Source organism: Apium graveolens, chromosome 6, assembly GCF_009905375.1.
Source record: "Apium graveolens cultivar Ventura chromosome 6, ASM990537v1, whole genome shotgun sequence".
NCBI classification, from domain to species: domain Eukaryota; kingdom Viridiplantae; phylum Streptophyta; class Magnoliopsida; order Apiales; family Apiaceae; genus Apium; species Apium graveolens.
In genome coordinates, this window is record NC_133652.1 from 9,668,330 (window position 1) to 9,695,609 (window position 27,280).

Here is a 27,280-nt window from a genome sequence, read left to right on the forward strand (position 1 = left end):
CTTTGATCTTCCTTTGTCAGTTAATCTTCACCCTTGATCTTGCACGCCTCAAGCTGCCTTTTGTAGACTTGTCAATCTAACTGATTGAATTGTTTGTTGATTGTTAATCTTGGATATTGAACTGGTCTGCACTTTGTACTTTGAGTTTTACCTCGAGATCTCCAGTTTGATATATATATAGAGAACTTGACATCTCGATAAGTATATTTACTTATCGAGATCTCTCATTACTCCATATTTTTTTTTGACTTGTAGAGGTCTTTGAATTCTCTATAAGAGAATTTAGCTTGTCTAGGTCTCTCATCTTCATGTCTTCACTTTGGTTTATCGATATCTCTGAGTTCTCTAGTGACTAATTGACTTGTCGATAACTTAGAGTTCTCTAGTGATATTTGACTTGTCGATATCTCAGAGTTCTCTAGTGATATTTGACTTATCGATATCTCTGAGCTCTCTAGTGAAATTTGACTTGTCGATATCTCTGATTTTTCTAGTGAAGAAATGACTTGTCGATATCTCCAATCTTCATGTCTTCAATTTGACTTGTCGATATCTCTGGGTTCTCTAGTAGATTTCCTAACTTCTCTATAAGTCATTCTGGAGTTCTCGAATGACTTCTTTATAACACTAAATCTGTGACTTGTAGAGATCTTGACTTAGAACAATTTTCTCAAAACAGATTTATTCAACTCCAAGCTTCTTCATAATTCTTCTGAGGCATGATGTTCTTGATCTTCTTCCAGATAGAATTCTTAGGCTTGATACTGTTTACAGAAAAAGACTTCATTCTGCTCTTTGACATTTTTACAGACTTTAAATGTTACAATACAAAATGCAAACTAAGATTACAATACAACTTACTTAGGGTTGTCAATTTGACTTAGTCTTGTTATTGTATAGGCATGCCTTCCACAACAAGATTCCATGCTATGGAGCATGGTTTTACAAATTAATCATAATTATGATTTTTTTTGGGTTTGTTGAGCATCTTGCATTGGGAGACCTGGCATGGGGGTTTACAAGAGGCAAATCTCTATTTGTTTCCGTTCTATCATGAAGTAGATGTTAAGAGAGTAATGGAAGGATGCCCGTGGTCCTTCAATGGAATAGTTTTAATAATGCATCGTCTCAAGGACGGAGAGAATCCTCGTATTGTCGATCTCAACACTATAAAACTATGGATCCATATTTATGATCTAAAAAAAGGGTTCATTACAGAACGGATAATCATAAAGGTGGGAAACAACATCTAAAAGTTTGTTGCTTCTTGTCGTTGTAACTTCGCAGGGGTGTGGAGAGATTATTTCCGGTTCGTGTAACTCTAGATGTGAATAAACCCATCAGGAAGCAAGTCAAACCCATCGGTGTAAAATGGTTAGGGTATGGAAATGACGGTGGTGATCAGAGTGGAAACGAGCCTAAGTTCCAGACTCAACACCGCGGTGGCAACGGCAATCAAGATCCACTTTTAGCTTCACATAAGCAGGTGGTTGTTGAGAAATGAGTCAATCATGAGATTACAGAATTCAAAAAATCTCAACTAGGCGGGATGCATGGGATATGGAATTATCACAATAATATTCCTATAATCTCGCCAATAAACGAGAGTGAAGTGTTAACTGTAGCCGACTCTAAAAAATTTAGAACGGAAGGAGTATTGGGTTTTCCAAATCTAATGGGCTTTCACACGGCATCTCTTGGGGAAATTGCTGAAGATACGAACATGTGTATTGAACAAGCCCAATTAGTTAACTGGACTCAAAAAACGGACAAAATTCGGGTACCTAGTGAGGTGCTCGCCTAGCATAACGAGTCTTATCAGCTGAAATTGCCATGGGCTTTACAATTTCTTAAAGAGATTGTTCTCCACAAGAAGCCCAAATATGTATTTTTATGCGAAATAATTTGCAGGTTTTTTACTACAGTAGAGAGACTCAGGGACGGGTGACTTTAGGTTTTGAAGGCATGATAGAGGGGGAAGCTAATGGCCATCGCGGAGGGTTGGCTCTCTTATTGAGAAATAAATATGAGGTTTCTTTGAACTTATTCAACAAAAATCACATTGATGAGGTAGTATCAACTAGAGAGGGGTTAAAGTACAGATTAACAAGAGTTTATGAAGAACCAGGTCGAAATAAAAGAGAGGAAACTCGGGAGTTGTTAAGAACCTTGGCTAAGAATAATTATCTTTCATGGGTTTTAATCGAGGACAAGTATAATGTGTTGTCTCGGCGTGGCAAACGGGGAGGAAGACCTTACCCTTTACAGGCTGATCCAATGTTTCCAAGATGTGCTTAATGACCGTGACTTGGTAGATATGAGTTTGTGCGGTAACCAATACAGATGAGAGCGTGGTTTGGGGACAAATAATCACATTGAAGTTTGTTTGGATAGAGCTCTAGTAAATATGACCTTTCTGGACATGTTTAAAGAAGCCAAACTTATAAACTTGAAAGCGTCCACTTCGGACCATCGTCTCATTCTCCTGGAACCTACAGTTGGAAGTATGATGCATACAACAAAGACATTTCGATTTGAAAATGCCTTGTCAAATCATATTACTCAAAGGCAGGAGGGATGACCATTCAGTAAGAGTTACTCAAGAGGAGAGAAAGGACTTGTCAGAAACGTACGCTTAACATGAAGTCTTTTGGAGACAACGTCCAAAACAGATATGGTTACGGGAAGGTGATCAAAATAGTAGTTTCTTCCACGTTGTAACGAAGATCAGAAGAAAAGCAAATCATATTAGTACCTTACAGGAATCAAGTGGTAATACTGTGACATGGGGAACATGCCTGGAACAAACCATATAGGGCTATTTCAATCAACTTTTCACTGCATCAACAACAGATTGGACACATGTGACTAATTATGTGGCAAACAATGTAACACAGACCTAGAACGACATGTTGTTAGCTGAAGTAAATGAGAAGGAAGTGTAGGCAGCTATTTTTAATATGCACCTGGATAAATCCCCTGGTCCTGATGGAATGAGCCCAGGGTTTTACCAAAAATGCTGGAATATAGTGAAAGGGGACGTAGTTTCAATAGCGCAACAATTATTTCAGAATGGGAAGTTGGATGATCAACTGCAAGGTACGCATATTGCTTTAATTCCAAAAAAGCCATCCCCAATACACATGACATATATTCGCCCTATCTCCTTGTGTAATGTAATCTATAAGATTATTTTTAAGGTACTGACAACCAGATTAAATCTCATTATTGATATGATTATTTCGGAAGCTCAAAGTGCATTTATCCTAGGTCGGTTAATTAGTGACAATATAATGATAACTTTTAAAGTCATGCGCTATATTAAAAAAATAAAAGGGACATACTGCTAGATGGCTCTAAAACTTGATATGTTTAAAACCCACGATCGCGTGGAATGGAACTTCTTAGAAGTTGTTCTTTTGAAATTGGGGTTCGATAACATGTCATCAAGTCGTTCATGAGTTGCATATCATCAGTAAACTACGGAATCTCTCATGCGGGTAAAATGTTTGGCTCCATCTTTCCATCGAAGGTCTAACAACTTTGCTTCAAGATTATGAGAATCAAAAATTGATAAAAGGCGCTCCTTCTATTTCCCACATGTTTTTTTGCTGAAGATTCCTATATCTTTTGCAAAGCTACCCCAGAGAGTGCATACAATATATTGCAACTACTGACGATTTTTAAAGAGGCATCGGGTCAGCAGATAAACATTGACAAATCATCAGTGTTTTTTAGCAAAAATATTCACAGTTCTTTAAAGTCCAAGATGTGTCAAAAGTTGAGGATTAAAGAAGCAAATGACCAAAGCTTGTATTTAGGTCTGCCTAATACAATAAGCAGAAATAAATCAGCTATGTTTGGATAGTTAAAAGACAAGATGCAGGGTCGAATTCAAGGGTTAGATAAAAAATTTGTCAAAAGGTGGAAATGAAGTGATTTTGAAGACTGTTGCACATACCCTCCTGAACAATGCAATGAGCGTCTTCCTGTTACCTTTATATTGTGTCAACAGCTCGAAAGGCTGTTGTGCAAGTATTGGTGGAAGACTAATTCAAACAAGGACAACAATATCCACTGGCAGAGCTGGTCTAAAATGTGCAAAAGGAAGTCCTTAGGGGCATGAGGTTCATAAGTTTACGAGACTTTAATGTTAGTCTGTTAGGTAATCAGCGATGGCGATTGTTAAAATACGCTGATAAACTAGTGAGTAAGTGAGTAAAGTCTTTAGAGCCATGTACTACCCTCATAGCACATTTCTTAATACAAACTAGCTACATATGACGTAGTGTCCTGGAATATCCTCACATTCTCAAAAGTGAAATTGGTCGTAGGGTTGTCAACGGGAAATCTATTAATGTCATGGAAGATCCATGGCTTCCTCCGGAAGTTGAAGCTTATATCCAAACAAACCATGAAGCCCTCCATGGCCAAAAGTTATGTTATCTGATGTACACAGGAAGCAACGGATGGGATCATGAATTAATAGAAGATATTTTCGATAGAAGAGATGCAAACATCATCTTATCTATCCCCCTGAACAATAAAATGCAAGATGATTGGTATTGGAGACAGGAGAAAATGGGATATTATTTAGTAAAGAGTGCTTATCTACTTATGCAAGAAGAAAAACCAGACAATGGAACCAACGCTAACTCGGGGTACTGACGCCATCTATGGAATTTAAAAATTCCTCCAAACGTCAAAAATTTCTTGTGCCGTGTAGCGACAAACTGCCTACCTATCAAAGACATGCTCTTATCCATGACAGTACAGGTACATGAATTTTGTTCAGTTAGCAATGTTCACCCTGAAACAACTTTACACCTTCTAGTTATATGTTCACAAGCGGTTTCTAGCTGGGAGAAAACTAATATATCACAAGTGTCATGAGAATTTAATACTTTTCTTGAGCGGCTTCAGCTAATTTTCCAACAACAAAGCGAGGAAAATATTCTTACTGCAGTCATGGTGTGTTGGATATTGTGGAAGAGTATGAACGATCTGATATGGAAGCAACGCAACATTAAACCCTTCGAAGTGGTGGAGTCAGTGTACTCGATCCTTAAACAACGGAATAGTATTCAAGATCGTACTTTCTATCATTTCTTGGGATACATGTCCCATAAAGATGGTGATGAACACTGACACCTACCAACGATTAATACGATTAAGGTAAACACTGATGCCGCCATCTTAAAGTTTCATATTGCTTTAATTTCGCTTATATAGCTAGAGATCACGAAGGCAAATTGGTTGAAGCTAGAGCAAGTTGCCTGAGAGGCAGTCTTAAACCAGAATTGGCTAAAACTATTGATATTCGAGAAGATTTGAGTTTGGTCAAGAAGAAGAACCAGGGTGACGTTGTGATAGAATCTGACTACTTGCAGATGGTACAGGCTATTTGTAGCTCCTTTTTATGTTTCTCATACTTAGGGACGATGATCAATGAATGTTGTGTTCTTCTTGCAAGTTTAAAACACAAAAACATCAAGTTTAGGTTTGTTAAACGATCCGCGAACAAGGTTGCACATTATTCGGCGCAACAAAACTGTTCTATAATTAATCATATTTGGAGGGTGAGAGATGTCTACCCCGAATTCCATAATGTATTATCGAATGATTTGAGTGATTTATAAAATTCGACTTTTTCTGGCAAAAAAAATAAAATCAACCCAACTTTTGTTTCTTGCTTTGTCATGAACTATCATTGGAATCCCCCACCCCATGACACCCTCAAAGTCAATGTTAATGGTGCGAGGTTTGACAGCCATATGCCAAATGGTAAAATGAATGGCATATGTGTTGTTCTTCGTAAATCTAATAAAAATACGATGAGTTGTGTGGCTGGTATCATTCCCAACCCCACCTTCTTTGCTTTCCAACTCTGTGCCATTTTCATTGGTCTCAGGAAAGCTTACATTGAGGGTGTTGCAAACGTGATTCTTGAAATTGATAACCTCGAAGCTTTTGATGCCATTTAATTTGCTTCTCAAAATATCCCCCAGGGTGTATAAATTTGATTCAAACAAATTCTCATTCGCATACGAAATCCTGGTTGGAACTATTCTTTCAGGTTTATATTTCTTGGGAGGAATCATGCACCTACTTACTTGGATTTTCTTGGTGGTGAGCTTTGTTAGTTTTGTGCCCTAGACACAATACTATTATATTTTGTTTATGATATTTGGGTTATTAATATTTATGTTCTATCGATTATTTCTTTATGATTTATTATGTCTTAATTTAATGCGATATAGATGTTTGGTTACTAAATATCCTTGGAATATGATGTGCATTTTATATCTCTAAGTACGTGACTTGTAAATGAGATAATGAGAACAATGTCAATATTATTAAAGATCTCTAATCAAATTTTATTCTTAAGGGACGATAATAATACATTAATACTAGTTTGTTTGTTGGTTGATGATCAAATCTCAGTGATCATAGGTACAGTGATACTAAAGTCAAAAATACAGGCACATGTAAATATACATGGTGTTGGATAGACCTAATGTGAGATTATACATGTCTCTTGTGTAATAAGTAAATTCTCACAGTGATAATGATGTAATGGTCCTCAGACTTAAAATCTTTATACTTCCAAACGAGAATTAATGTACTTTGATTATATTAAAAGTTATCTTTGATCGGGTAATGATAAAAGTGTACTTCGGGTATATTATGAATCATATGAGAAACATGAATGATCTATAAAGGATTTAATCCTGCTATTTTAAGGAGTGATATTATTGGCCTCTTGTATGAGGCATACTATGAAATGTGTGGTCGTGCTCAAATATTGATTTGATATGATAGTCAAGGAAACCTGCATTAAATTATAAAGAGTATGACAAATTACATGTTTCTAGTTTAATCTATAATATATGGTTAAAGAGATTATATTATATTGCATTTTTCACGAAAGTTTAATCGATCACCGATTTATTATTACTTTGGTAGTAATGATGTATTATATGCCGCTCATTATTTATAATTTTAATATGAGATATTAAAAATTAAATTAGTATTGGAAGTTGACTTCAATATCAATTAGAATTATATTTGACCAATCGACCAACTTATCACCTAAACTTTTAATATTTCGTCTAATATAATATTGTATCAAAAGATAATTGGTTTATATACTAATTCAGATTAAAATAAGTTTAAAATAAATAGGCCCTAAAAATATTTATATAAAGATAATTCACTAAAAATAACATGAACAACTAAGTTATGGTATTTAAGTAATTTTAACAAGTATCGTATGACCGACCGACTATCAAAATTTCGTCTATTATATAATATACTATAGATGTGTTGAATATGATAATAGTTAGAAAATAAGGATCCTAAGGTAGACTTTATGAACTTTCCTAAGGTAATGATTCATGTGTGTACATACACCTCCCTAATTTAAAAACAAAATCAACATGCTGAGTAAATATTGATAAATGCGTGTCAAGATTTTTAGTTTACATGTTATTCTCTTGTGATCTCGGGAAAATATCCAACCTCAGGATCCATTCTCTTATAGTTATCAATCTAAATTACACGCTGTGTACGTGAAATATAATATTTTCGCAAGATTCTGGCCAAATTATTACTTTAGACATTTATTTCGCTATATATTTAATCATCTGTAAGACTGTAACACAAAGGCTTTGGCTCAGTCCGTTACTTAAATTGTGAAGTGTTAACTTGTGTATATAATGTCAATAAACCTAAAATATCTCCTTGTAAACTCAAATTGATACAATAAATACTCTAATTGATGGCTAATGACTTAAATTACATGCATGTTATTTTATGATCAATTTCGATGCAATCTTGATGCACATAAAGGTTATATACATAATTATTTAAATCTTTCCTGTGACACTGCATTGATACGTAAATTACCATATCTCGATAAATTTGAAGATTTAGATATATATTCTTTTGGATTTTCTTTGAATTTGTAGCCGAATTTTTCATATATACTGTATTCATATTTTAGCTTCAGTTATATTATTGATAGTTGGATAAAATCATAAGCAACTTATCACATTTTTAGAAACTAGCAAATTATTCAGTTAATGTCTCAATCATATCAATCATATATTTGTGTGATTTTTATGTCCAATTTACACAATATCTTAAATGCGCATTTTTAATGTTCAAAAATGTCAAACTCAATCTGTATATTCTAAACCAGATTAAAATATTCTATTTTACACTTATTTCACCCCTGGGAGGTGATTCTCAAGCTGATCATATTTATCTCTTGAGTATGCGGGGTGTCAACTTATTTTTGGCTTAATTGATTTTTTTGTTAAGTATTGTATTCTTTTCCCCATTTTTTGTTACCTTCTTTCAGTTTGTTTTTTAGTTTACTCCATAAAAACTTAAGGAGTTTTATATTGCTGATTATGGATTTGTATTTTTTTTTTGATATCCAGTATGACACCTCGATTTAAGAAGTACAATTTAAACTATTGTAAAGAAGCACATTAATGTGAATGAAAGAAAAGAGAGCAAGATGAACAATATAAGCCGTTATAAGAAAAATTCAAGGTAAATGGTTAGAAAACTGAACTCAAACGACTTCGGTTTTTATTTATACAATTAATAATATATATTTTTCTTTCATCTTTTTGTGGTTCTACTTCTAACACTAATATGTACTTTTGTTAAGCTGGGTGACTGAAAATATACCATTTTATGCAGAGAATTACCTAAGATTTTTGTTTATTAGTCATATATAAATGCTTACTGTGCCTGATATTTTAAAATGACTAAAAAAATAATAGAATCACAGATAAAAATACGAACATGAGTATTTATACGAGGCACGTGCCTTGCACGGAAAGCAATGGTAGTTGATATTTAAAAGTGAACGGGTAGAAGTACTATACATACACATAAAGTTTTTAAAGAAATTCTCAATAATACCCTTTTACTTTTGATTTGGACAATAGTGATTTTTTATTTTTGACTTACAAGTGATACAATTGCATTTAAAGGATCGTTTGATTCATGATGTGGTATCGTGTTGAGATTGGGTTAGAGTAGTATGAGGATGAAGTATCATATCTGATATCATATGTTTGTTTGAGTGCTCTAATGCATATATTGAATTTAAAATATTTTAAATCAATAATATTAATTTCATTATTATTTTAATCTATTTTTGGTTCATAGATTATTTTGATATTAAATTGCTTCAATAGAAAATAATATAATATAATTAAAGTTGATTCACATACTCCTCACTCACACCCTTGGTTATGAAAACCCCGTAACTTGGGGGTTCAATAAATGAGTATCAAATTTTGTTTTTTTTCTGAAACAAACACCATGAATGGGGTTAGAATGAATAAATAAAATTCATACATGATTCCAGAAATTGGTGAACCAAACGACCCCTAATGTCATATAAGTATGCCATTATGTTAAAGAAACGTTAGATATACGTTAAAATTTATGTAAATAGCTTCATTAATCTTTTTTTTTTTGCATTTTCAACACCATTAAAATCTACTACAATTTGAAACATCATCATCAAATTTTTTTAATAAAAATAACTCAAAACTTCAGAAAGTATTTGAAGAATTTTCTTCAAAATACCATTGCACAACTAACGTTTTCAACGAATGCCATTGTTATTTTGAATTATGCGTATGTGTAACAGCCCACACTTTTTCAACTATTAATTATAAATACACAACTTAAATAAAACACATTCTTTTATTCGAAAATTTAAAATATCACGAATGTCAAAACATCAGTCAAACTTATTAGATCTAAAAAACATAAAATTGGAAACGCAACTCCACAAATCCGATAAATAAATGTCTGACAGATAATCAAATTTATTCTATAACAACGATAATCTTTATTCAAAAATAGATAGCACGAAAATCTACACAGTTCACATCCTTAGCTTCCAAAAGCCCAAACCTGAAATATATTAAAACGATGAGCTGCAAAGCTCAACAAGTAACCATCGTAAGACGCCTCCAAAATATAATTTTTCAACAAGTTCAAAAATTCTGAATTTCTAAATCGATCCAATAATTTTTAACAGAACAAAAATATTTTATTCCCACGGTTCTAAATTACGGTGTTACTATGCCAGTGACACGACTCTATAATTCGATGATTCGATGGGGGCTAGCTTACGCCCTTGTTAAGACAAACTCAACAAGGCATCTATATGTTTCGGAACGTGTGTAAAATTAGTTCTATATTTTTTATGTATCACACTACCCAGTGATCTGGTTCTATCATTCGATGCATAATCTAAAACCGAGGGAATTCTATAAAAATTCTTTTCTAAATTCTATTTTCGATGTCAAAATTTCAGAAATCAGATTGAACAAATATATTGCAAAACAGATTTAATAATTTAAGTGAGTAACGAAAAGTCAATTAACTAGAATGCAACAATAAACCCTGACAATGAACACGAACGAAGCCTATATATAATTTAAATGAACGAGTTACTAATTAATTATTTCTTTCATACCTATAATCACAAGCCTATATATAATTTCAATTAACAATATATAATAATGCATGCATGCATGGATGGCGTCTGTGCTAACTCTAACTAATCTTACATGCATGGAAAAACTAATGCTCCTGGCCAAAATTCACAAGGCAGGCCACTCAATAAAAAGCACAAATCGCAACATATAATAATTATAATAACTAATTAATCAAAGTAAATAGCACACATGACTATAACTTACGTGGCCAATTCTAGTAACTTGACAAATTAATATAAGCCTAAAATTTAAGAAAACAAGTTAGACACTGAGAGCATCTCCAAACACAAAATAACAACCAAGAAACAACATTAGGGTTAAATAAAGCTTCCAGCTAACTCACACCCTAACTCTAGTTGCCACTTTAACTTACACTTTCCTTAGACTATACCTAATAGTCTAACTCAACTCTATATGAGTCGAACTCTCTCGCGATATAGATATATACCCAAAATACCCTTTTATTCCTAACTTGTCTCAGGGACTAGATCATGTAGCTCTGATACCAACTTGTGACGCCCTCAATCTCGGGGTTAGGAGATGAGGACCCACACACCTTTAATCTATGAATTAAATAAGCATAAACCCCGATTAACTACTAACAGGATCAAACAGGATAAAGTATGAGATAAGATTACAACTACCAACCATAAAATATAATTTACAACCCAAAATAAAACCAAATTTACATAATCGATTCCGACATGGAACCGACAGATAACTCATTGTATCTTTATAACTTTCTGGCTAAGCGCTTGCTCACACACAACCTGTACTACCTGCTCTGGCAACTGGAAGCCCTCAACATGGTAGGGACCACCAGGTACGCTCTTACGAGTAGTGTGCCTAAGCCTGGCCATCCTCTTGCTTAACTGCCATGGTTAGATTAAAATAAAACATATGAGTATAAAACTCAGCAAGTAACTATAAAACAGTTCGATGATACAAAATCCACAATATACCATTACAGATCTCAGGGAATTCTACTTTATCATTTCTAGGTGGCAGATTTCTGTCTTTTGGGCTATGAAAGGGTTACGAAGAAAAGCTTTGGGCTTTCAAAGAACAAGACTCAAGATAGGGTGAAAGCCGATATTCATCACAAATCATTAACAGGATCACAAATGATCTTTCAATTGGAAAGCGATAATCTTTTCATCATTGGGAATCAATTATACGATTGATAACATAATAAAAAATCAGGGTTCACAAGCTATAAGCTAATCAATATCACAATCAACTCTTTTCAAAACGTTATATATCATTTTATTTTCAAAGAATCATTTACTGAATAGGAAATTCAATTCCTCTTTAAATAATTATGGAACCCTTGATTGGACTACTTTAACTTTCAATTCATATTAATACGGGTGATCAGCCCGTACCGACCTCCATTCGGTCTTTAAGGTACCTATGGCATAATTTCAGCCTTAAACTGGACTAGCTCCGCTAGGCTCTTTATATGACTGGACTAGTCCCACTAGTCTCTTACGTCTCAATCCAATCCATCAGGAATTCGTTTGGAAAACCTTGTGTTGGAAAAGGAAGGTTTTACTAAATTCATTTTTTCATTACCAAGAATATGAAATCATTCAGACTCTTTCAAGTCGAAACTCATTCTTAAGTTCAATTTCAAGAATTCAAAGGAAGTGAATAAACCAAAGGTAAGCAAAGTTCAATGCTAAGGGTCTTGATCAAATGATAACAGGGTATACAAGTTAGAGAATCAAAACCGTTTCAAGGATCATTAGGGAATAAGGTAAACAAAGGAATAAATGATCATTACACAAGGGGTTCGCAAAGGTTCTTATAGGGTTTACAAGAATTTATGGTATTGAAAAGTAATCAAGATAAGAAAAGGTTACCAAAAGGTTCGAACAATAATCTTATCAATAACAAGTTCACGGGAACAATAATAGGGTATCTCAATAATCAATAACAGGGGTACATTTCTATAAAAGTTCAATACTCTACATGGCATGAACAATATTCTCTCTATAACAATTGCACAAGTAAGTAGAGTTACTTGCCTGAATTCGCTTTCCTGTTTCACAAAGGTTGAACTACTGCCACCTAGTATACCTTTCCCTTTCCTAGCCTGAATGCCCTCACGCTCCGAATCTAGAATCCAAAAACCAAAACCTTAATTAAATTCCCACTCGACGTTCCCAGAACGTTTAACAATTTCCTTAATCGCAATACCCTAAGAGTATATATATACTCAATCATAAATACAAGCACGTTTATACCAAAACCCGTATACTTTAACCAAATAGACTTCGGATCACGTATTGAGATACAAATACGACAAATAACATCTAATCCTTGTATTTCAAACTCTATACTCGAGTTACCATATCAATACATAATCTCATATCAAGACGACTCAAAAACCTTCTTTTTACATCACTTAATTCGAACCAAAACAAACAAATAATCTACATAATTCTTAAAAATCTCACATGCATTCACTTGGTAAGATATTGGATTCAAATCAATTACTTTTATAACCATAAACCATTCGGCTTTATCACATAACACAAACAAGAGGTCCAATGATTCTTTTAGACTCTAATCTTGTCAAATACAACTTCATATCTCAACATGCAATCCTTGTTTTATCCAAATCTAATTCCAATTCATCACTATAATTCATGGAAACACATAAGCAACACTTTAAACACATAATCCATCTTAATCTTCTATAAATTCGACTTATACCATTTAAATTTCTCAAGAAACATCTCATGCAACACCACAAATTGACATGCAAGTATAAGGATCATTTATAATCTTTAGTTCAAGCCAATATTCATCCTTTCAAACCTTTTTCAAAGAAAACCGAAGCAAGTTTAAATTCTCAAATCAAAACCCTTATATAAACTTGAATCAAAATCAAAAATCCCTTTTTAAGAAGTAAAAATTCGAACTAAAGCCATTTAATCAAGACAAAAGACTCTTTGATTCTTAAACCTTAAACACCTTAAGCAAACAACTACTCCTCTCCTTTTTATTTACACAATTTCGAACCAAACACTAGCACAAAACCAATCAAATCACTTGCAACCATTTTAATGCTACCATTCATACTATCACACATCAAAAATCATTTTTCCCACATAATTTTTAAGAAAAATTCGAACCTAACAAGGTTCAAGACCAAAAGAAACTTAGAACATTGACATGCAATGACTTTTAGTGACATGCATCTAGATTCTTATGACATGCATCCCATTTCAATCAACTAAACACCAAAATCACTTAGTAATAAACCTTATTTCCCATTTTCTAAACATAAAACTTCATTTACCATCAAAACTCAAGAATTCATCAAATATCAAACATGCAAGTTATACTTTAACAAAAATACATCATTTCACTAAGAATATCACACTCCTAAAATCCCACCGGCTCTCCTTGGATCACGGCCGGTGGTGGTCGAACTCAAGAGTGCCTAACACGGGTCTCCCATTTGAGTTTTGAACCTTAAAACCACAAATTACACTTGTTTACATTCCTTTATGATCACATACCAAGAAATTACACTTTCTTGCATATGACCAAAGAAATTAAGCTAAGAAAAGTTGCTTAGAAACTTACATGCAAAGTGTAAATGAATAGAGGACTGAAAATAAAGATTGTTGATGGATAAATCTTTGAATTTAAGCCAAGTTTTAAGGTTGATGTAAGAGAGAGAAGAGAGTTGGAGAGAGAGCCGAGAGAGAGAGAGAGAGAGAGAGAGAGAGAGAGAGAGAGAATTCGGGAGTGGGGGAGGAAAAAGAGAGAAAGAAGAGAAGTGAGGGAAGAAGGGGAGAAAAAGAGAAGGGTGGGTGGTTTATATAATGGTATGGAAAGGGTAGAATGGTAATTATGCCATAATTGATTTCTACTTCTCATTTCTTTTATTCTCATTCCCAAAAACGAATTTGAATATTATATATCTCTCAAAAAGATGAAAATAGAAGAAATATCAATTTTAAAATATAGGATTCGAAATTAGCTTTCCAGCCATATTTTTGGAATAATTTTTGAGCGAACGGTTGATTAAATACGGATTTTACAAGATTATGCTGTAAATAGCATTTTAACTCCATAAAATCATTTTAAAATGCAACGATCACGAAATAAATCCGTCTATCATTTTTAGAAAGTCTCTAGGACTATTTTGAAGATAACAAAACAAATTTCATGCCTCGACCTTATTCGAGTAATTTTATAAAAATGTATAAAGGTCCAATAATCCTTATTTTAATCAAATAAATTCCTTAAATATGTTTTAAAGATTAACAGACTACGTAATCATGCATACAGACAAGCAAGCACATATTTCACACATCACAACTCATATTTGATCATCATATTTCCCTTTTTATTATTATTCCTCTTTTCGCGTATCGGGTCACGTCCTACCTGACGGCCCGACGCTCAGCGTTTCAATTACGCTTCACAATTATCTTTACCAACACGTCACTAGAACGTAATACTTACTTAAACATTACACTTTACATAAACACACATATTTCACATTTAAACTCTTTAATCCCTTTTTAAGACGGGTTCCGTTCTACCTGACGGCCCGACAACACAGCTTAACCCCTAAGCCGACTCTTTAATTTGGAACGCATCTATCTACGCTCCCAGATACTAATATACAATAAAGACAATTAATCATCACTTAATCACATAATTTATAATCATACCACTGAAATCATTCTTTATTCACTTAATTACGTCGCGAAATTCCCAGTCGTTACACTGATGACCAAAAAAAACAAGAAAACATGAATTATTAATTATGTAAACTTAATTATGAAAATTATCCCCTGCCAAAACTTAGATTTCAATTCATACAAATCTATACATATTACTATCACCACATACTAATCTATTATCTATACTATATTATAATAGACGAAACATTAAAAGTTTGGTAATTGATCGGTCAGTACTTACTGAAATTACTTAATACCCTTATTTAATTATTTAATTCTAATTACTGGGTCGATCAAGTCCAATTCTAATTGATATTGAAGTCAACTTCCTCTATTACTTTACCAATTTCAATTCTATTTTATATCGAACTCTGTATCATAATAATTTATATTAAATTCAACTTCTTCTACCAATTTAAATTTTAATTCATATTGAGTTTTATATTATTCTAATTTATTACATCAGGCTAAATTAAATTTAAGCAGACTAAATATAATTTTTAATATTTAGTTGATATATAATGTGACTCGTGTTAATATAAAATAATAATACTATCAATCCCCATAAAAATTATACTAATGAACTTAGATATACAAAATAAAATATTTTACTTATACAAAATAAAAAAATACATTATACAATTGATTCAGACTAACACAAAACTAAAATAAAAGCACAATTCGACCAACAAAAATAAAATTACATATACTAATTATTCAATCTAAAACAAAATTATCTTATTGATCCAGACTTTAAAAAAAATAAAAAAAATTAGTTTGATTTGGTCGGTGTATTGGGCGTTGGGATAAAATAAAATAATATAAATCACTAATCCGAGATAAATCAAATTAATATTACACTAAGTATAATTTGTATCCTATTTATATGAACTAAAAAATCAAATTTTAATTAAAACATAAATATTTTTTTTTTAAAATATACATAGAATTATCAATAAAACTATATCGTTCAATCACTGATATTGTCTTTTTCAAATATCTTTTATAGGGTTATAGTTAATCGATTAAGTAATCACCATGCTAAAATAATATATTTTTTAAGGTCCCAACATAATGAAGATATTATATTTTTACCCTCAATAAAATAATAATTTCGTTATAATAATATTTCCCCCCTACTAATGCTATCACTTTAAATAAGTTTAAATGTTCTGAAAAGTTATGAAAATATACGTATACTAATATAATTATCATGAAGTCATAAAATTTAAAGTTTTAAATAAACAAAATTAAGAATTGAATTCAATATATTTTTAAAAATATATATATAATATTAAAAAAAACCTGTGTGATCCGTGAATCGCACGGGTTTTAAGCTAGTATATATAATACTGCAACATCAAGTTTTTGGGGAAAAAAATTATTCGTAATTACTATTTTGCCCCTGTATTTTTTAAATATTAAAAATTGTTGTTTTGGATGGGAATCGAAGCCAAGTCAACTATTTGTAAATTTAACATACCAACCACTTGCTAGAGACAAATTTGTGTAAGTCTTGATAACATCAAGTGTTGAGGTAGAGGTACTAATTTACACTGTGTCTTACTCTATATTTAATTTGATATTTATTTTAATATATCTACAAAATATAATGATTTGAGACTTGATTAATTAACTCATTTCTATATACTAGCTTTATACTAGGGCAAAATAACAAGAGTATATATTTTTTAATTGTACAACTTTTTATTTATAGTTAAATTTAGAGTTCATAGACAACTTTAATAAAAAATTTCGTTTTAAACCCAAATTTCTTGTGTAACATAGCCAACTTATTCTAATCAACGAATCGAAGCATGATCTTCTAATCATAGTAATTTTAAAAATATATTTTTCTCTGTAACCATTGAACCATGTTAGCCTCTTTATACTAATTTTGTAAAAGAGTAATGTAGGATATTCATAAAGCATAAAATATACAATATCGATAGACGAACATTCGATAAATAAATAAACTCATCAAATAAATTAATAATCTCGGTAAATAAAAAAAATTATATTCCCAAATGTATTCATTCATCGAGATTTTATTGTACATGTTTGTGACTGTTCTAGGGATGAGCAAACCCGGACCAAAAACTGAAACCGAAACCAAGACCGAACAAAACGGAACCAAACCGTACCATTAAAAACCGAACCAATTAATAACCAAACCGAATAAAAACCGATCTGATAATATGGTTGCGGTTTGGTTTTAATATTTTTTAAACCAAATACAAACCGACCGAACCAAACGCTTCACAAATTTTCAACACATCTGTAATTCACAAGTCAATTGATTACCCTCCATTTTCATTACTCTGGTAATTTGGTTGATTACTTTTTTACCATTAAAATTGACGTATAATTTATATATGTATTACAACACAATCAAATAATCAGGTTTATCCCAACAGGAGCAAAATATCAAGGGGATAGGCCGGTACAAAAATAACTCGGTACTTTTTTTAGTCATCTATGGAAGGAGGTCGTAAATAAATAGATTTGAGACAAAAAGATTTAAAGAAGAAGATTATTCTCTTTACCAAAATATATGTATATCTATTCACGATCTTATAATAAGAGCAGAGGATCACTCCTTATAAATCGATAATTAGTTAAAAATTATGAACATAAAATCATATTTATGAATAAATAATTTAGAATCAATCTATACCCCCGTAAGCACATAATATGTGACGTCGAGATGCCCATGAATTGCATGGAGGAAGTAATTAATACCGATGATATTTGAACATGGTGAGAAGATAAAAAAAACTCCTAAAACAACGCACATAACGACCATCGTCCATTTCACGATAATTTTAAAATTTTCATTACTGTTAAAAACTAAAAACATCTCAGTATGAAATGTTTAGCTACCATCATTAATAATAATCATGCTCTACTTCAATGATTTGGATCAATTCTTATTGCGTAGTTAATTCAAATTATTTATTTTAAAGAGCAAAATATTCGGTAAAGAAAATTAAAATAATGTTTTTCTTTATACTACAATCACTCTGAATATTACACGTTCTTACATATTTTTTTTTATAAATATTCCCATATTCTTCAACTACAAATATTTGTAAAATATATTTAATAAATATTAAAATACTTAAAAATTAGAGTTAAATGCAATTTGTAAAAATTGTTTACATAATTTGTGCAGAATGTGTATAAATGTTAAGACAACCGTTAAGACCGTTAATATGCTATGCAAAAGAGTGAAAAATTAGTGGCCTTTGTGCACTTTGTCAAGACAATGTCAGTTGGAAGTCCTCTCCGGCAGGTAGAAGGAATGTTCCATCAGTTCTTGGGAACCCTCACAGTGCTTCCCTGAGTGCTTCAACCAAAACCCAAATCCAGATGCAGCAGCAGCAACAATAACAGCATCAACAACTACAATTTCAGCAACAATTATCTAAACAATCATGCAACATGCAATGTTTTTTTCAAATCCCTATTTTCAAGGCCAACAACTAAATCATGTTGGTTCAAATACTTCACTTGTGAGTGGCTATAATATCCAACGAAGACACTCCAAGCAACCGCAGCAGTCTCGGCAACCTCAAGGATCCTCCCCAAGTTCTTCTGGAATGTTATCTATGTGCCCTCCAGTCACACACTCTAATTGCTTTCGGAATGTTATCAAAGCAAATATTTGTAGGCCAGCTTGGTTACAATTACTAAAATAAATGGGCATATTCTAATAAAGACTGATGCCAGTTGCTAGAGCCTTGTGTAACTTTTTAATAATTATTTTTTCTTATATATTCGTTGATTGCAGGTGATGTTCCTCGTGTTGATGGAGAACTGGCAGTGGCCAGAGAACTTGGTGACAAGAGCTTGAAACACCTTAGTTCAGAATCAGAAGTGTCGGTTGAAATCATAATTGAAGATACAGATTATCTAATCTTAGCAAGCGACGACATATGGAAGGTTAATATCTTTTAAACTCTGAAGTGTTTGTACATGCTTCTGTTTTTACAACTTTTTGTTCGGTGTTTTACATTGTTGAATATTTTGCATTCACATTTGCTGTCAGGATTTGTCGAACCAAGAAGTTGTGGACTGTATTAAGCACGTAAAATGTCCTCAAACAGCGGCATAACAACTTACTGAAGAAGCACTTGCAAAGAAGAGCCCTGATGGTATTTCTTGCACTGTTTTTAAAGTTCAGATGATTCTAGTCAGGTCCTTCAGTATCCCAGACTCTATTGTTTATGAAATCTTATTGTGCAGTTTTTTGCATTATAAAGCTGGTGTTTATACTGTATCAGAAATTGTATGTAGTGGTTTTGCTTGGTTTTATACAATCATGGACCTCATTGAAGAAAAGATCGTAAAATAAGTTCACCATGGTTAATAAGTTTGCGACTACATTAATCCAACTCTACAAATCATGAGATTCACAGTGTTATTTGAACAATGCCATGTATTATAAGATCCATATAACACTACAAGAAAAATGTCCATAGACATCGGTTTTTGGCCGATGTCTATGCTGTTTGGCAACCGATATTGATGTCGGTGATGTCTATTCTAGACATCGGCCATAACCCGATGTCTTTACTTGCTTAGACATCATTTCTGGCAAAAAAACTGATGTTCATGCATATTTTTTATACAAAAAACGTTAGAAATAAATAATTTAAAAAATTAATTACACCTATTACAACAAATTAAACATATAATGAGCTATGTTTTTTTCCACATAGACATCGAATATTTTCATTTAGGTGATGTAAAATCAGATATTAAACATCGATTTATTTAGTAAAAGGTGATGTCTATGTTGGCACTTAGACATTAGTTTGATCACAAACAACGTGATCTCTATGTTCTGTTTAGACTTGAACATGTCAGTCTTTGACATTAATTTTTTAGGAAAAAGCGATGTATATCAACTTTTTTGACATTAGTTTTTCTTTGCTAAAAGTGATGTACAATTGTCTTTGAGACATCAACATTTATATATTAAAAGTGATGTACAATTATTTTTTTTTCTATTTAAATGATGAACTAACTAAACACTTATATTCAATATCATAAATATCAAGTATCTAGTTTTATTACAGAATCGTTCAAAACCAAACTATTGTTATATGCTTTCTAAGCCATGCTTGCTAACATAAATATCGAGAATATAGTGTCTTAGCTAGGCCATCCCTGCTAACAGCTGCAGTAAGAGGATCAAGACTTCGTTTTATAACTTCTTCAGGAGTGATCATTACTCTTTACACAATCCATCTTCTAGTCCTGTAGCTTCGCACCTAAAATATTTCAATCAACACTGGAACAATTCTGGTTGCTCTAATTTAAAACAAAGCATTTGCACTAATAGATTGCAAAATAGCATCTTATGGTTTAACTGTTGAATTAAGTGAGCATTGCATCTGCAATAACAAAAAAAATTAAAAAGAAACTACGCAAAGAAAATGATGTGAAGTTGAAGAATTTAAAAGCGCTAGTGCTCCAAAACAGTGTGCAAACAATTGAACAAGTTAAACTGTTAAAAAAAGGAATCAAATGTAAACCTGTCCAGCATGCATGCCGCTTAGAGTTTCATCAGTAGCACAATATTCGAGAAGCCATAACCTAAAGTATCGAAACGGGCTTGAATTAAACAAAGAATCGCTCGTAGCTGCAGGAAGCCATGATGAAAGTACTGCAAGCTTGTGAAGCAAAAAGAAAGGAAATTTAGGTTCAACCATGTCAGGAGGTGAAAAGTACAGAAGTGAAATATGAAGGATTAGTGGAATCTGACCCTGTATTTTTACTGTTAAATCTGCGTCACCCTGCGTTTTTTTATTACTTTCATCTTGTCCAAGCACCTATAAGATTCTAGGCGCCGCTAGGCCAATTTCACCAGTTCAATTCACCCATACTTTAAGCAGCAACCGGAAACAGTGTTAACTGGTAATCTTGCATATTAACCTTTGTAAAGACTACATTAAAAGAATCTGCCAGAGGCAGTTTTAATAGGCATAAGTTATATTGATATTATGTAAGTTATGGAGGACTATTTTATCAAGTCAGAGAGATTACTATATGGACCTCTTCATATATTGTTGCTTGTTATTACAGAATTTCCTCTTGACTGGAACTAAGCTAATACTTGCGGATAATGATATCAAGTTGAGCAATTGACAAAAAGGTAATGTTATCTACAAGTCCAAAGGATGAAGAAATGAGCTACTGAGTGTGTTGGCATGCATATGCAACTACCAAATATTTTTAATCTTATGGGATTGAAATTTTTTGATAAATGTAAAAGATTAACTTAAGCTCATGATTTCAGAAGAGGTATGTTCTTCAATCTGAATCAACTTGTGACCTATAAAACAAAAATATTCTACAGATGTACTCTAGAAACACCCAGTTCTCTAACAATATTAAGATATAAGATTACAAGGAAGATAGGGAATGTCTCAAAAAGAGTATTGTCGTTAACCATGTTCTAATCCCATCATCCAAACAACACATTAGTTGGATAAGAGGCTTTGTCACTATGAACTACTAATTCAACAAAATAACAGAGCTAGCCACATAACTCTCAAACGAGATCAGATTCTATTTACAAAGAGCAGTGAATACATATTATATCCAACCAATAACATCTACCACCAAAGTTCAAGTCACCAACATATCAAGTAACATCCAGATAGTTATTGTTCACTAAAAAAACAATGTAAATGATTGATATTAAACTAAGAACACATAAGCGAAAATTAGTTAAGTACAAGCCACATATCAATTACCTGCTCATAATATGCAAACGGACCATATGCTGCCACAAAACACCGACAACAACCATTCCCATCATCATCAACCTCCCAAACCCCTTAAAAATGCCACATCTACAATAATGCCTCAACAAATATACAATCACACATTCATCCCTTTACTTGACTTTATAAACCTGTCTTTTCCAGTTGCTTTCCATTATCCAGCCACAGTAGCTCTGTTGGATCGTTTCCCGTTCTGATACTTATGATCCTTAGGGCAGAAGAAGAACCACTCATTATCAATCGAATGCACCAGTGACATATCTGGAATCACATAATTAAGAATTTCAAGAAAAATGATAAGTAATCAACCTTAAAATACACAGATTCATTCAACATGACAAAACTCCAAACTTTCATATTGCCAAAATAAAAATCCCAACCTTTTTTTCGTAAGCTAACGATCCAAACTGCGCCATCAAGAAACAAACAAAACCAAAAATTAACAACTAATAATGTACAAAAATCCTAACTTTAACATCAAGAAACAATCAAACCAAAAAATGAACAAAAATGTATAAATGAACACAACTTTAATATGAGAAAACCTCAGTCACGTATCATTGCACACCCAATATAACAATTTAACTATCACTTAGCTGACCATATAATTACAAAAAGGAAAAGACACACACACACACATTTAAAGGAAAAGGGGGTTAATTAACAGGAAGAAACAAACTTTAACATCAACAAACAAACAGTACCGAAAATTAACAAATAACAGTAACGATGCATAAAAATCGTAGGTTTAACATCAAGAAACAAAGAAAACAGAAAAAATTAAGTAAGAATATATAAAAAACAAAACTTTAACAAGAGAAACAAGAACAATGCACTAATAGATGAAACAAAACTAAATCACACATCAAGACATACTCAAATCAACCATCTTTATCAAAATATACTCAAATTTATTTATCAAAACAGAATCTTGAACAAATACATAACTAAAAGTCAGGAAAAAAAAAACAAATCACAAAATTAAAAAAAATTAGGGTTTAGAATTTAAATTTCCCCAATTTAAAACTAAATAAAACTAAGAATTCGAGTTTTGTAGCTTACTTATGTACTAATTCGAGCTTTATATCTTCGAACAAATTAAATAAGCTTCCACTTGAACGAATCGGATCAGTGATAGTAGAACTTCGGAAAAATTAAATCAAGTTGAACATCTAGGGGAACTTCTGAACCTTTAGTGAAAGATTTAAGACTTTCGGTGGAGGGAGGGAGAGAGGGAGAGGGAGAGAGAGGGAGAGAGAGAGAGAGAGAGAGAGAGAGAGAGAGAGAGAGAGAGTTTCAGTCGAGGGTGAGGGTGGGAATGAGACCAGAGAGACTAAAAGTTAATTTTAATTTAGTTTATGAAAAGGGGGAAGAATTGGCAAAGGAGGGGGAATCTGAAAATATTTCGCTAAGGGGGAAAAATTGACGTAGCGCGCCCTGATTTTTTTTAGTAATTTTAGACATCAGTTATTAGATAACCAATTTCTACAAATAACATAGACATCAGTAAAATACGGGATGATGTTATTGCTTATTTTAACATCAGTGGCAACATCAACCGATGTCAAATGTATGATGTCTATTCAACTTTTTCTTGTAGTGTAAGCCAGAGACTTAATCGCAGACACGGAAAAAATTGATTTCAAAAAGGAAAATACAAACTTCGATGAGATTGAGCTTCTACAAACACAAGTTGTGAACAGATAACAAATGATTGTCAGTCGGATGATAATTTCCTTCGATGAGATTGATTTTTCACCATCAGCCTATGACCCTGTCTACTTTGAATACCCTTCAACTAAAAAACCCTGGAGTTTCTTTGTGAGTTAAGATGAGCAGTTGCTTGGTTTGCTCGAAAGTAATTATAGTAGATACTTTCATGTTCCATAATTGCACACAGGTGATGAGCACACAGGTGATGAGATGGTATCTTGGTATTAGTTGAGACCTAAATACATGCATGTAATGTATAGTGGAAGAAATGGATGGAGAGACAAGAAGGGCAACGACAAATAATACGCATGCAGTGTGTATATCAGTCATGCTTCTGCTGTGAAGTTACAAGAATACCCCTCCAGTTTACGGTGTTAAGTTACAATTAACAGATGTATACATATTGCTCTTTTTCTCTAAAGTCCAGGTCCACCATTTGTAATATGTTAAAATCAAGGTACACAAGTTGCACCATTGACAAACTTGAGATACACATTCTGCATTTAACTCTAAAAATTAATAGATAAGAATTGCGTGTGTCTTTGCACGGGTTGAGGAGCTAGTTCAATCAAATACCGTGACACGATTAAATATTAATAATAAACAAAGAAAAAACTACAATATAGGTAGAATAATTTTTAAAACACATAAATTATATCATGCCCTCGTTATTATTTAAAATTATGTTTTTTATGTTAAACAATCACAAAGTTTTCGAACGAACATCATATATTCACAATAACAATTCATTAATCAAATAACATATAATACTACTTGTAAGCAAGCAGAGCACATATAAGTTATATCCCGAATCAGAGTGTATAAACACATACCTCTTTCGACGAAACACTGTACAAATCTTTTTGATATTATAATGGGTCATTTATCTAGGCACACGAAAACCTAATCGTAATTAATAAGATAGTTTGAAACTTTGATCCTAAAGTTTCTATACACTTCTCAAGCAAATTCCTAAACTAAATATTATATACACATATATACTGAAATTAAAAATATTTCGATTTTCTAAATTATTCTTATATTTTTTTTTTCACAAATAACAAATCTTATTTCAAATCAAATAACTTGTACCGAAAAAAATCTCAGAATATTCTAAACAAATATTAATTAAATTAAATTAACAAATAATATCTAAAAAATAAATAATTAAAAAATTACGGATTTAATTTACAGCATGGTACCCTTGTATTTTAACATTCAAGTAACGAAATGCTATAATATTTATAAACTTAAATTACAAGAGTATCATGTGACACCATTTGAAAAAGTATAAAACTGAAGAATATTATGGAGAATTTCACAAAAATTTATATTTTTGAATTTTTGGAAGCTTTGTATGACGTGCTAGAAGACAGCTTTCAGGGTGGCATTGCTTCCGACGAGGGACTCCCGTTTGCGGGAGACATCCCTCTGGTGGACTGATCTTGCAGTTGGTACCGGAAAGGAATCGTCTAGAGAAGAATCTTTGTTGCTCACTTATAGCTAGTAATTACATAACAAAGCTGGCTTATTTTGATACCCCTCTCTAAATTTAGTCTTAAGCTCTAAGGTTTAGCAATATTAGATTGTATGTATTGTGTAGGGTTTCATTTTTGGGCTAGTACTGCCTTGATGATTTGTAACCTAGGACTATGATTTGTAACCTAAGACTTTGACCTTTCTTATTATATTTATGCTTAACAAAAAAAAATATTTGTATGTTTCCTTTTCAATCTTAGCAATCACAACTTTTTTATTTGTCCAACACATGCAAATGTAATGCCAAACTAATTTAAGAAAAAGGATCATATAAATGCTTTTACCTTCATTTGTACTAGAATCAAGAATTTAATATATACTTTTTGCTATATTATGTGTAAGATATAAGAGAAAATTAAAAATGAAGAAAACCAACATTCATCGTAAAATGCAATAAATTACTGTAACTATATAAATCTTAAAGGGATATAGTTCGTATAATAAAACAAGATGTAATTTAGACTTAGAATACGGTTCTTCATCAACGGCATATTAATGCATTTACCTTCATTTATCCTAAAATTCAATAAATTGAAATATAAATTTTGATATATAATATTTTATGTGTAATATATAAGAGAAAATTAAAAATGAAGATAACTAAGATTCACTGCAAAATGCGAAAAATTATTATAACTTTTTAAATATTAAAGAATATAGTTAGTATAATGGAACAAGTTGTAGTTTAGATTCAAAATATGGTTCTTCTTAAAAGAGACAGAATTTGGTTTCGAATGTATAATTTTTCTGATGTATATTGGGTCACGCTCAAATGAGAACCACTAGTATTGTGGGATAGTTCTCATATTACTTATACTAACTTGTAGTCCGCGTGTAGTCCGCGTGGTGCACGTTTTTTTTAAAAAAAATTATAATTTTTTTTTATATATTTGTTATAATATTATTTTTATTTTTAATAATTTGTTATGATATCGTTACAATAAATGTGCAAATATTGAGAAATATACGAATATTAAATTATTACAACTATATATAGTAGAATATCTAATTATATTCTATTTTATGTTATATGATTGTATCATATTTTGATGTTTGAACAATAGTAAAACAACGTAATCCTTTTATATTTATGATTTGTTAAATCTCCGATCATATTCTATCTATATTTGTATTAGAACATCGTATTGCAATTGATATTTGAATAGTAGTAGAATAATATTATGATTTATATTTATGGTTATATTAAGAATATATTTATTCTAATAACATATAATTTTAATTGTATATTTTTAATTATAAAAGATCAATGGTTAAGATTTTTTTGACGGTACATGACCAAAGTTTTAGATAAAAAGTCTCTTACGCTGCTTATTATAAATAAAGGATATAATTAATCTTTCACCGCATATTAATTTTAAATATTAAAATATTTTACCACCTTCGTTCTAACTCTATACTTGCCACCACCTCCAATCACCGGCAACCACGGCATCCGCGGATCACAAAAAATCCATCTCATATAAAAATGAGTGAAATAATTTTTTTAGTAAAATAATATATAAATATTCCAAAATAATATGAAGTCTTACAAAACATTGACACCGACAATAATTTATATTTAGAATATAATCTATTTAAAATTTGTGAAAATATTATCCACTTTTTCTTTTGTTTTCAAAAAATTTCAGAAATAATGTTACCTAATTTCAAGTTAATAATACTGTTTTATTCCTAATTTTAATAGGTTGATTTCCCAGTTAAAAAATTACTTTGAAAACTTTTATTTTGTGAATAAAAACATTATTTAATATTTTAATTTTAAAAAAAATTATTATACTTATCAAAACTCTTACAAATAATATTTTTCCCGAACATAGCCTAGTATTTTTTCACAAAATTATTTGCTGGTGAGCGCTTTGTAAAGTTGCAAGTTAATTTTGGTTTGACGAAGGTTAGCTCAAGAAATACCGAAAAAGAAATATGTTTGAAATGCACATCTACTGCAGCCATTCTTATTTCT

The 27,280-nt window shown here is 31.8% G+C and overlaps 1 protein-coding gene across 1 annotated transcript; it reads left to right on the forward strand.

The window, feature by feature from the left end:
• Positions 1 to 4,362: 4,362 nt before the first annotated feature.
• On the forward strand, positions 4,363 to 19,367 carry LOC141664548 (putative protein phosphatase 2C 39). The gene is made up of 5 exons (XM_074470504.1): positions 4,363 to 4,661; positions 4,772 to 4,776; positions 5,233 to 5,406; positions 19,044 to 19,195; positions 19,302 to 19,367. The coding sequence occupies exons 1-5, from the start codon at positions 4,363 to 4,365 to the stop codon at positions 19,365 to 19,367; spliced, it is 696 nt and encodes a 231-aa protein (XP_074326605.1).
• Positions 19,368 to 27,280: the final 7,913 nt, after the last annotated feature.